Here is a 12,326-nt window from a genome sequence, read left to right on the forward strand (position 1 = left end):
TGCTGGCCGAGTGCAGCTAATTCTCCTGCTGCGATCAGTGGGAAGGTGTCAGAGCAAGAGCAAAGACTGCACTACAGCACAGTGCTGGAGACCGGAAGAGGGTCAAAGGAACTTGAGAAGCAGGCATGTTCCCCAAGGTCCCTTAAAAGTCATGCACAGACCTAGAGCAGTCTCCTAACAACTCTACAGAGACACGAAATTAGGGGTAGCACAGCCCTGCCCGGGGACCCAGCTCATGGTCTGACAGACCATGGCCCAGTGACCCTCCAACAGGTCCCCTTGCAGAGTTCCTGAAACAGCGCTCTTGTGTTTTACTGCCACCATCCCACTTCACGTGCACGCAAACCTGTGTTCAGGCAGCAAGACGTGTCACCAGGCTCGACCTCTGACAAAAGCCAGGAGTCACTGATGGGCAACCACACTGGCAGTATTAGTTCTTTATGCAGGGCAAGCCTAGGCTGGAGGAATCCCATGAAGAACAGTTTGCTGGGGAGGCATCCCTTCCACAAGCAGAGACCGTGGTGAAACTATGGGCTGGTCTGAAGTGGTGTGTCTGTGTGCAGGGTCTGGAATCAGCAGGATGCAGCTACTCAGATGATACTATCGTGTGTGGTATAACCTAGATCTAAACAAAGAGAATAAGGGGTTTGGGGAGAGCACACATTGCAGCTGGCTGAGTAAACAAAAGACAAATGTTGTCCATATGGGGAAGGAGTAGCAGCAGGGGACTGCACTCAGCCAGGATTTTGAAAAACCAAATAAAGGAAAACACTGAGTGCTTGAGAACTTTGGGAAGCAGATGCTTAAAGCCCCACCACTGTGCCCTGGCACAGCCCTTTGTAATTTCTTTGCCTCAGACTGAGCCAGTGCAGGCATAAGTCAGAGCGGCAGTTTCCATAGCATCTGTCTTTCATATTGCAAGATGCTTGAATGAAAATATGTTTTCATAAGGCAGAGCCTATTGGGTATTTTCTTGGAAGACACTTACCTGTGGGAAGGTCATTTGGCAACATTTCATTTTCCTATCTGTGAATTTCTGCTCTCCTTTAGTGGAGTTGATGTGTAAATGCGTCACTAGTTCTAGCTACTGGCAAATGGAATTTGGGGAAGATGGCTTCTCAAAGAAAAGGGTAGGCAAGGGTGAGCCTGGAAGTGGGGTCAGTAGTCACTTCTGGGGCAAAGGATGCAATTCAGAAACACGGGAACACTGGTGTTGTGCTGAGACTGATGCTCAAACAGGAGACCGAAATTCAACAAGGTGCAAAAATCTGCCTTAGCCAGTTTTGGACACCAACAGTTACCCAGAATTAAAATGCAGTAGCTACCTATAAATGAAGATTGTGCGGTTTAGCTTCCTGTGGGTTGAGAGCTGACACAAATTTCCATTTAAAAGGATACCTTTCTTTTGTTAGCCGTAGGGCAGCATTATTCACAATGAAAATCTCTGCAAGTGTAAATGCTGTGAACTGTTCCACAGCCAAACATTTTTCCATTTTTTGAGAAGGAATCATTTCTGCAGGAGGGTGAAACTGCAAAGTTTCACCCTCCCCTTTGTCAGATCTTGAAATGTTTTTTTTTTTTCTTTCCAGTTTACCTAGCCCTATATTTGTGCGAGCATTTCAAACACAGTAAAGCAAAAGTGGCTAGTCTGCATAGCTATGAAGAAAAATCTGAAAAAAAAACCAGAAAGCTAATGCTCACAAACTAGAAAGCAAATAAATATATTTAGAATACATTATTTTAAGTAAATCCTGTAGTTTTACCTGAACTACTATTTTTGGGTGCCCCGAAACAGAAATATTGTTACCCAGCTGCTTTGTTCTCAGGGCATCATTTTGCCACAGGATAAACTTTAGTCACTATGGAAGCAACGATAAAGCTGAGTACAACATACAGAAGCAACTTGGGGAAACTTGACCCATGTTGTCCTTCCTACGCCCTGTGTTGAAGAGCCAGGTATGTCACAGTGGTTTGGCAGTGGCTTTGAGAGTAAGCAGGGCTGGGTCCTTGTTCCAGGGATAACGTCTCTCTGCAAGACACAGTCCTGGATTCTCTTAATTCTGCTGTGCTCCAGCTCTGAACAGCTGAGTTACAATCAGTTTTTATCATTTGCTTCTCATTCCAGGTCTCTTAAGCTTCACCATTCATGGATATTTATAAAAACCTTCCAGCAGGTTTATCTTCATCACTCACTGGCACCTGTGTTGTCTGTCTCCTTCATTTTCCTGTTTTCACTCTGGAATTCAATCCTGCACATCTCCGTAGTACCTGAGAGACTCCTGCGTAAAGATTTGTTGCTACTAGAGAAATCCCTGTTTGAACACACCGAAGGTCTGCGTATTTCCCTTTTTGGATTAAATGCCTAGAGTAAAGGTTTAGTTAGCTTGCCTCCCCTCCCCACCAAGTTTTTCTCTTGCCCCTACTCTGCTCTCTCATTGTTGTATTAATAGAAATGTGTTGGATTAAAAGGGAGCTGGGAGATGTGATGCTCCTTCACCCTCTAGTGAAAGTGTGTCCCACCCCTCTGCCCCCCAGCCAGGTAATCTTCCGCCACATGCCGTCATAAATTGAGTAGTGTCAGCTGCCTGGTGCAGAGGGACTTGGCACCAGCACCCCCCTGAGATACGAAGGCAATTTCTCTCCTCGAGGACTAGTGTTACAGGTTCTTTACAGGCTCAAGGAGCTTCACTGGGTATTCTACTCTTGGGGCTGACTTCAGCCTTCTCTCAGTACCTCTAAGACTTGTAGGCTCTTTTCATTTTTTTATTTTTTTTTTTAATGAAAGCTGATGGTCTAATGTCACCAGCAGGTTTGTGGGACCAGAGGGTGCAGGTGGGTCTGAGCCCAGTAACGGCTGAGTCTTGTTCTTTGTTGTATGTATGTATGTCAGTTTGGTGATTAATTTCTGGTGACCTTGTTATCTGTGAACTTGATAAAGGATAAAAGAAATTCTCCCACAAGAGGGCAGCACTGGACACAGCAATTGTGGCTGCTTGTTACACCCTTTAATGAAACAGTGAGTGTCTCCCTTTGTGGAGGCACTAGCACTTCTGTTACTGGTTTATTTATTGTGTTTTCATTTGTGTGGCAGAACAGGGGCAGTCCAGAGGTAACGTAACAGCAATCCGCAAGAAAAGGATTTGGCCTGAAACACACTGCATACAGAAATTTTAGCTCCCCCCCCCCCCCCGCAAAAGAAAAGAGCTCTGGTAGCGTTGCTAGCCGCGGAGCAACGACAGCGCTGGCAGTGAAACGTGGACGGTGGCGTCGTCAGCTCAGCGACGCCGTCGCGGCGGCGAAGATGCACAGCCTGCGCTGCGGGAGAGAGCAGGGTCGGGCCCAGCTCCCAGCCGGTCGCCCCCTTTCCCAGGACTTCCCCCGTGCGGGGCGGGGGGGGGTGGTAGTGGTGAAATGAACCAACGTTTCAGGTTCTCTTTTCCCACGGGCGGGGCTCCTGCACCGGGAGTCGTGTCGCCTCACCAGGCGCTTCCTTCAGCTGGACAGCGCGGCACAAGCGGTGACGCCTCATCGCAAGGACCGCGGTCGGTTTTCAGCAGAGCGTCGGGGCTGCGCGTAGCGGCGGGGCCGAGATGCCGAGCCCAGCGGGCGTGACCGCGACGGTACCCGCAGTACCAGCCGCGCGTTTTCCCGGGGCCGCGGGCGGTTTACGCGAGAGCGAGCGCGCCAGCCGCCGCGCGGTGCCTCCTCGGGCCGCTCCAGCCCCTACACCGGCAGCGCGCCGCCGGCACGGCCCCGCTCCTCGGCTTCCCCGGGGCGGGCAGCTGCGGGGGGCGCCCGGCAGGCACGGCGGGTGCCGCGGCCCCGCTCCCCCGCGCCAGGGCCCCTCCCGCCGGGGGCGCTGGCTCGGGCGGGGCTACGCGGGGGGGCCCCGGGCCCCGGCCCGCTGTGTGACCGGGTGCTGCCCGTCCTCCTTCGCCGAGGGACCGGGCCGCGCCGCAGCACCTCCAGCCGCGCGGAGCGATGACGTCGCCGCGCGGGCACGCGAGTCGAGGGCGGCACCGGGACGGAGCCGGGCGGGTGGCGCGCCCCGATGATTGGCTGCCTACGGGTGAGGTGGGGTGCTCGCGGGAGCTGCGCGCCCTCGGATTGGTGGCGGCCGGCGCAGGCGCGGTGTGCCGGCGTGCGCTCGCGTCAGGAGCGGGCGCGGGGACGCACGGCGCGGCGGGATTGGGCGTGCCGGCCCGTGGGGGCGGGGCCTCCCCGGAAGCGCGCAGTGCAGCGTGGGCAGGCGGTGCCGCCCGCGCGTGCGCAGTGCGGGCCTGCGAGGGAAAGATGGTGCTGATCAAGGAATTGTGAGTTGGGGAGGAGGTGGCGGCGGCGGCTGCAGCTGCCGCCGCCTCGGGGCCTGGACCGGCGCGGCGGGCAGCCCCCGCGCCCCTTCCTTCCTTCCATCCCTCCCTCCCTTCCTCCCTTCCTGCCGGGCCCGGCCGCCGCCGGGCGGGGCGGGGCCCGGCCCGGCCCGGCCCGCGCCCCACTGGGCCTCCCTCGGCTCCGCTGCGCGGGGCGCCGGCAGCGCCCGACCCTCCGCCCCGGCCGCTGCCTGCGGGCGGGCGGGGACTCCAGGGTCTGCGGTGTCCGGCGGCCGAGCGGGGGCGGTGGGCGCGTCCCGGGACGCCGCCGCGCGGCGCGGGGAGCGGCTCGGCTGGGGGCCGGGAGCTGGGAGCGCCGCCGGCCCGGGGCGCGGATCTGCTTTGTGCTTCTCTGCCGTTTCCGTGCGCTGGTGCTCCGCGCCCACGTCCCGCGCTTCAGCTTCGAGCTGCCACTTGACGCCAAGTGAAGGTGCCATCGACTTCACAGGCACTCACGCGTGTGCGTGCAGTCGAGTGATGCCGAGGGGTGACCCCCGCCCCGGAGCCAGTGAGCTGTGTCCCCGCAGAACGGGTTTCTCGAATTCCTCCCTTGGGGCTAATGCTTTACCAAGGCGGTGATGTCTGTGTGCCCCTGCAACACTGACGGACGTTGCAGGGAGTGCTATATCTCGGGTGCTTTGGAACGGGGACCCCTGCTCTGCTTAGCAGGGAACTCGAGTGGCAGTGGTGACAGTCCTGGAGCGGTGTCGGTGTCCATCGCTCTGCAGTTACCTGTGCCGGGGGTGCTGGGAACGCTGTGTCGTTGGGTAGATCTTTCCCGTAAGGTCTTTTGCTAGCAAACCACCAGGCAGTTTGTTCCTCCCTCCCACCCCTTTGGCTTTATAGTACCTCACTGTCTAGTAATATGTAGTCTCTGCTGTAGTAGTAAAGGCAATGTGCAGGTTCCAAATAATTCAAAATAATAAATAGCAGCAAATGTGTTTGTTAGGTTCCAAACAGGCTTCCAAGGATACTTCAAAGATGTACCTAAATTTCAGAGAGTAGGTGCAAACTGACAGGACTGAGGTACCAGCGCTATATCTGGCAGCGCAGCATGCAGAACCAAGTGTCCTGCTCTTCTTGCATTTTAGCAAGACCTTGCATCGGTCTTTGCAGGAGAAGTTGTCTCTCTTGCATTTCCTACAAGATAATGGTGCGCTGTGTACTTTAGAAGTTCTCATCAGATTTCTTTGCTACTCAGCTCTTTTGAATTATTGCATTTTTTGTCATCATTCTTAAGTTCAAAAAAACCTGTTCCTTACAATTCTTTCCTTTAATTCCTCACCTTTCCTTGTACCTGTATGCTTGCTGTGTTTTACTGATTATACTCCTATTTTACATATTGCCCTGTTAAAGACTAAAGCTGAAGTTGCCCAAAAATGCCTTATACTGCCTTGCAAGCCACAGATCTGTCCTCTCCAAGTATTCAGTCAGGATCTGCTAATGGCAAGACAAGTGTCTTCTGTCTTCATTGGTCTTGCTAGCCAGCTTTAAAAACAGTTTAAGGACTTTTTATCAGGTAAAATGAGATATAATTTATTGTGGCTGCCATTTGGTCATTCTGTGTTCGGATGCAAGTTCTGCTTTCAGCCTGACACTTGCCAATGTTAGAGGCTGATAATGTTTTTCTCAGTTTCTCTCTGAAGGTTTTACAGTTTAAATAAAGCTATTTCAGCGAGGCACATAGTAGACTAAAATAGGAAAATCGTTATCCAGTAAGGGGTAAAGAAGTAGTTGCATGGAAGTTGAAAGACTGAATTTGATCCTCAGGGATGATCGTTTCTGTCTTCTCAAGGTTGCTGAATTTTCTGCCATGTGGGGGGGGGTACAAGGCACTCAAGCTGCTGAAGTAATTTTCATAGTAGTGCCTAAACAAAAACATGTCAAACTTACTGTTCACAAAGTGCGGACACAGCAGGGGGTAGCAAGAGTTGAATCAGCTAATGATAACTTTCTTCCTCTCTAGAACAGTGGACAGACTTAACTTACATTTGTGCTTTCAGGATGATTATGTTGCATTGAATCTTAATGGCCATAAGGTTTTCAGTAGAATCATACAATCATAGAATCATTTAGGTTGGAAAAGACCTTCAAGATCATCGAGTCCAACCATCACCATGCCCACTAAACCATGTCCTGAAGTACCCTGTCCACTCGCTTTTTGAATACCTCCAGGGATGGTGACTCAACCACTTCCCTGGGCAGCCCATTCCAATGTTTGACAACGCTCTCAGTAAAAAAAATTTTCCTAATATCTAACCTAAATCTCCCTTGCCTCAACTTGAGGCCATTTCCTCTTGTCCTGTCTCCAGCCACCTGACAGAAGAGACCAACACCCACCTCACTACAACCCCCTTTCAGGTAGTTGTAGAGAGCTATACGGTGTCCCCTCAGCCTCCTCTTTTCTAGACTAAACAGACCCAGTTCCCTCAGCCGCTCCTCATAAGACTTATGCTGGAGGCCCCTCACCAACTTGGTTGCCCTTCTCTGGACATGTTCCAATGTCTTTCTCGTAGTGAGGGGCCCAAAACTGCACACAGTACTCGAGGTGCGGCCTCCCCAGTGCCGAGTACAGGGGAACAATCACCTCCCTGCTCCTGCTGGCTACACTATTTCTGATACAGGCCAGGATGCCGTTGGCCTTCTTGGCCACCTGGGCACACTGCTGGCTCATATTCAGTAAAGGAGCTAACATCACTTAAAAGCTATAGTAACAATGCAGTTGTTCTATGATATTGTTTTGCAACAACAATGATTTGTATCGTCTTTGTCCATTTTATTACATAAGGTGAAACTGAAAAATACTGTCTGTGCAGTGTACTGTTGCTGTGAAAAATCAACTTCTGCATCCCCTGACGTTGCTGTTAACTGTACAGTGTATTGTATTAGAACTAAACTGTTTGCGTAAAATGCACTTGCTTCTGCCACTTAAACGGGATATGAGCTGTGGTTGCTTTTTTAAATGATTCATAACTGCTGTAATTGCCAAAATTCATTTGTAGGCTCTGAGAGCCTGTGCATTAGTCCTTTTAAATTGTACAGACGGGACTGCTTACTGTGTAACGTGAAAAAAGCTCACACCTCAAAGTTTAAAGAAATTCAGCACAATACAAAGTTATGGCAGAGCTGGAAGTAGATCTTAGATTTCCTGGCTCTTCTCTGCAGCTTCTAATGGTCTTAACCCCTTTTTTTTTAACTTTTGTAATGTATCCATTGTTGATTTTTACTTGAATTTGTTGCATTGCATCCATGCAACCTTACTGTCACAGAGCATTTCTAAAAAGAAAACTTGAATTAACCGTTTTAACACTTCCTTCTTGAATGTCTTTGTTACAGTTTATATGTTATCTGCAGATGAAGCCTAATTATTCATTTTGTTGAATTTGCTCTTTTCCTCTTTCAGCCGAGTGGTTTTACCTTGCTCAGTGCAAGAGGTATGTCCTCATCCAACCTGCTTTTGTTTTGGGGTGATGGGTGGGAAGATGTGTCTTAATTTAAATCTGACTAGCCTGGATCCAAATGTTTCCTGTGCTGTGTGCCCAGCAGTCTGCCACAGGTAAGTTACCACATGTGTAAGCCACCAGTTGAGCAGAGTTAAACTCTTGCAGATTAGTGGATTTCAAAGGAGGCAAATGCCTGTCAGGCAGAGAACCTTTAGTTGTTTTTGAGCCACTCCACAGCTTACAAGCAAGAAAGGAAAGTTGTGAAATTCTGCACTGCAGCAGAATTTTCCTGCTGATCAAGGCATTGAGTGACTCCAAGTCTTCTCCTAAAGGCAAAGGTAGGAATCATCTTCCAAGATCTGAAGCCAGCTATTTAAATGGTACTGAGATACATTTAAGTGAAAGTCCTGGTAGGATGTCCGTATATACTTCTGAGGGAAAATGTTACGCTTTCTTTCTTCTGCAGTTTGCATTTTGAGTCCTGTGAGGGCAGTATCTAGTTGGTTAAAAGTATGAATTTGGGAGGCTCAGAGCTGGAAAGCAGTCACTTCAAAATCTGTAAACTAAAAATTATATTTCTTTTATACAATTAAGAACAACATATATACTTTGCTTTTAGGATGAGAAAAATGAAGAATAATGCATTTGGTATACTATACGAAAGTGTTGCATTAATATGAAACAAGCTGATTATAGACCTGGTGCTTGTGATCTACAGATAGATTTTGCCAGCAGATTGTCATACTTTACTAGATGTTTTTTATATGGTGTATTTTACTTCCCTGATAATTTTGCTTGTACTACCACATTTTCACTGGAAACAGCTAAATTTTTGTATGCATTAAAAGTTTTGGCTAACTTTAAAATTGAAATTTTACTTCTCTTAACTTTTTAGTATCAAGTTGGGCAACTTTATTCTGTGGCAGAAGCTAGCAAAAATGAAACAGGAGGCGGTGAAGGAATTCAAGTCTTAAAAAATGAGCCTTATGAAAAGGATGGCGAGAAGGGACAATATACTCACAAAATCTATCATTTAAAGAGGTGAGAAAAACATTGATACATGTTATGGTCAGTTGATATTGAGTGAGAAATGTTTAAAAGTGAGGGCAGCCTTCCATTGCTTACTATTCTGGGGTACTTACTTGTATTTTTCTACCACTCTCTAATTTGCTGAATTGTGCACGAATGCTCTGGTGAGTGAGAAAACATGTGAAATACAGTGGATTTTAAATATGTGGGACAGAGTAATGGAGAACCGTGCAAAATGTCCAATCTGTGAATAGGCAAATGCATCTCTAAGTAAGAATAATTTGAATGCTTAGTAGATAGCTGAAGTGATGGGTTGGTATCACAGATGCTTTGTAAGATAGCCCAAAAGACAGGAGTGTTGATATAGAAGGATAGAGAAAAGGAGAATGGTTATTGCATTATAAAGGAAGAATGTTTTTATATGATTTGGTATTTAAGAAAGAGTTCTTATTGGCTGAATGCTCTTTAAAAACACTTTATAAGGCATCACACAAGTTCTTGTGGTGTGGTAGGGTAATGTTTTTCTGAGAGAGAATGAGTAAGGTAAAGAATATTTTCAGAAGTTACATGCATTTCACAGTGGGTAAGACCTGGCTTATTTGGAAAACTGACCCAAAAGGGGTCTGAACATTTAGAGATTAACAGTCGATGTTACTCCAGAGGGCTGCAGTACCATAAAGGCAGCCACATTGTTAGGATTTGTAATATGTTGTGAAGTTGTGAGGATTAGTATTCCAAATGTTTATAATTGGGGAAAAAAGGTCTAGAAAGTTGAAGAATTGAGTATGTTTACACTTGGCTACCTGTGGGAGAAGCAGAAAGACGACATGGGAAATAAATACTGTACAGCAGTACTGTTCAAAAGCATCTGAATGTTTAGTGTCTCAGCTATGCGAAAGTAAACATGAAGGCAAACTTTCTTCAGGGCTCTGTTATGCAGGATTGTTGCATGCAAGGTATGGATCGTAATTAATTTTAGTTGGCTTTGGGCATTGGACTTTCAGATGTGCACAAACTAGAGAGAGACTACAGGGTAGAAAGTAAGCATGGGCAGTATGACTCGTGTGGAAGAGCCGAAAGAATTGTGTTTGCTTGTTCTAGAAAGAGAGAAGTCCCAGATAAATGGGACATAAGGTTCCTGTGATGTAAAAAGGAATCATCAGTTGTCTTTTTCCCTTGAAACTAAAAGAAAAAAGGACAGGAACTTATTCACCATCCTTGGAGAAAAATTGAGGATGGAACGCTTACATAGATTGAACTCTGTCTGTCCCTTATGCACATGTGTACACATAGTTTGTTCAAACTCGCCTACTTAAGGGCGCCAGCCTCAAGTATCCTCCTAGGTAATACCAAATTTCTCTTGTATCAGATTTTGTTACTTTTGTCCCAAGCGTCCAATTTTTGGCAACTGTCATGGGCACCCTGTTGGACTAAAGCGGACAATTATTATCAGAGGTGGTAATTCTGCTGCTTATGGTGAGCTGCAGTTTTCCTCTTCAGGCATGGTTGAAATAGCTGAATGGCCTTCCATCTAGGCTGCAGGCCAGCCAAGTTACAAGCTTGCTCACTGATGAACCTGCAGTTTTGCTAGAGAGTTTGGAGGTAGCATGTCTTGGGCAGCGGTCTCCCTCAACACTTGTCTTTGCTGTCCTTCAAAAGAAAGCACAGCTTTCATTGTGATCATAGTGCTTCCAAAATTATTTCTAGCTCACTCTCAATTATCTGATTATTACCTTCCCTGGGTTTTTTCTTCATTATTTTGTGATCAGTAACGTTGCTAGAGTTCCAACATATTTAACTGTGGGTAACTTGTGCATCATAACCTTTAAGGTGCTTAGGTAGAATGTGCCTTTCTTATTAGCATGGAAGATATCAGTGAGGAATTTCAGCTGGCAGAAATTTAAAAAATGTTTTCAATGTTTGTTTTTCACAGTAAAGTTCCTGGTTTTGTAAGGATGATTGCTCCAGAAGGCTCCCTGGTGTTCCATGAGAAGGCTTGGAATGCGTATCCCTACTGTAGAACAAGTAGGTCTCCTGTCGTGTGTTTTGCTGTCAGTGTTCAGTTGAGGGATGGTCTTAAATGGTTTAGGAGAAAAGAGGATGCCATCAAGTGGAAAATATATTTCAAATTTTAATGTTGTGTTTGTGAGATCTCCTCTTCTGAAAATGAGAGGTGCTTCTGAAGAGCAACCTTGAGGTACTAGTTACTGGTTCCTCCAGAGTCTTAGTATCCAGTGTCCCTAGGGTAAGACTGAAGAGGTGATTCTCTTAAGGTCTAGAACAGAGAGTTTGAAAGGAATTTAATTCTTCATAGTCTGTTAGAATAAGGTGATTGCTTTATTTGAATACTTTTAATTGCGTAGGTTCTAAGAGTAGGCTCTATTTCTTTTGTGTTTCTGTTGAATACTTTGAAATATCTTATAACAAACTTCTAAGGTTAAGGCCAGCAAGTCAAAGTCTGCTGAACTCTGCTGACTTGATGCACACAAATGCTGTTAGACTAATTTTGAATGTTTCTTACACTGTGAAGCAATCATTTTATGCGAGACTTTTCAGAAAGAATTGTATCTAATAACACTTTGTGTTTCCTTTTCATTTTCATTGCATGTGTTTCCAATGACCAGTTGTGACAGTGAGTATTTGAATTACTATCAGTCCTGTGTTGGGTTTTTCTAAATATATTTTATCTGTTATTACTGCTACGGTTGACTGTGACTCTAGCAAGCTAGCTCCAACCTTTTATATATGCCTTGCGAGGGTTCCTGGCATAGAGCTCCTTTTTACTTCATTTGTCTGCACATGGCTATAATTAGAACTATAATTTGTCAGAGAAATGTTTTCATTTTTTATATCTTCTTTTATGCTTTTACTTACCATTACAGCAGCATAATATCTGTCCTGGTAAGACATAAGGCTAAAAAAGGGGGGGGGGGGGGGGGGGGGTGAAGAAAAAAAATCCGAATCAGGGGTTTCTACACTCTTGAATGCAGGAAGAGCAATGAAATAAAATCAGTCCCTAACTGTCCGAAATCCCATTTCTGTAAAGTGAAATCCTGCCTCAGTTAAAATGGGTTAACTGAGAATCTAAATGGATCATCATAGCTGGGGGCTTGGGGTTTTCTGGTTTTTATTTAAGATGCATGGGAAAGAGATCATTAAGACTTTATTTCCCTGTGTATATATTTTGGTGACCTGTTTAAGGAAGCTTATAAGTTTAATGTTAAATTGCTTTATCTGCTCACTTGCAAACTTGATTTAGATTGTCACTAGGTGGATGCAGCATAAGGAGTAACAAATCAGTTTGTGAACTGTTTAGCTTGACTCATCATGATACACGCGCACACTGGTATATGCTTTCTTACTTCTGAAATTGGAAGCGTTCTGTGCTAGTCTTTAGACATACAATTCAGTGGTAGCTGGACCTTTATTATCATAGTTGTGCTATACAGTAACATCTAATGTTTATTATCTATTACCCCTGCCT

General features: G+C 46.5%; 1 protein-coding gene across 2 annotated transcripts in view; it reads left to right on the plus strand.

Moving 5' to 3' along the window:
- Positions 1-4,204: 4,204 nt before the first annotated feature.
- PITPNB (phosphatidylinositol transfer protein beta) overlaps positions 4,205-12,326 on the plus strand; it is a 36,150-nt gene continuing 28,028 nt past the window's right edge. The window contains exons 1-5 of one of the 2 annotated variants that reach the window (XM_030026030.2): positions 4,205-4,313; positions 7,774-7,804; positions 8,709-8,854; positions 10,776-10,867; positions 11,467-11,474. In XM_030026030.2, coding sequence (XP_029881890.1) covers positions 4,294-4,313; positions 7,774-7,804; positions 8,709-8,854; positions 10,776-10,867; positions 11,467-11,474 — 297 coding nt within the window. In that variant the 5' untranslated portion in view covers positions 4,205-4,293. The remainder of the gene's footprint in view (positions 4,314-7,773; positions 7,805-8,708; positions 8,855-10,775; positions 10,868-11,466; positions 11,475-12,326) is intronic. The other variant, XM_030026029.2, reaches the window with a different exon arrangement.

Source organism: Aquila chrysaetos, chromosome 9, assembly GCF_900496995.4.
Source record: "Aquila chrysaetos chrysaetos chromosome 9, bAquChr1.4, whole genome shotgun sequence".
Taxonomy (NCBI): Eukaryota; Metazoa; Chordata; class Aves; order Accipitriformes; family Accipitridae; genus Aquila; species Aquila chrysaetos.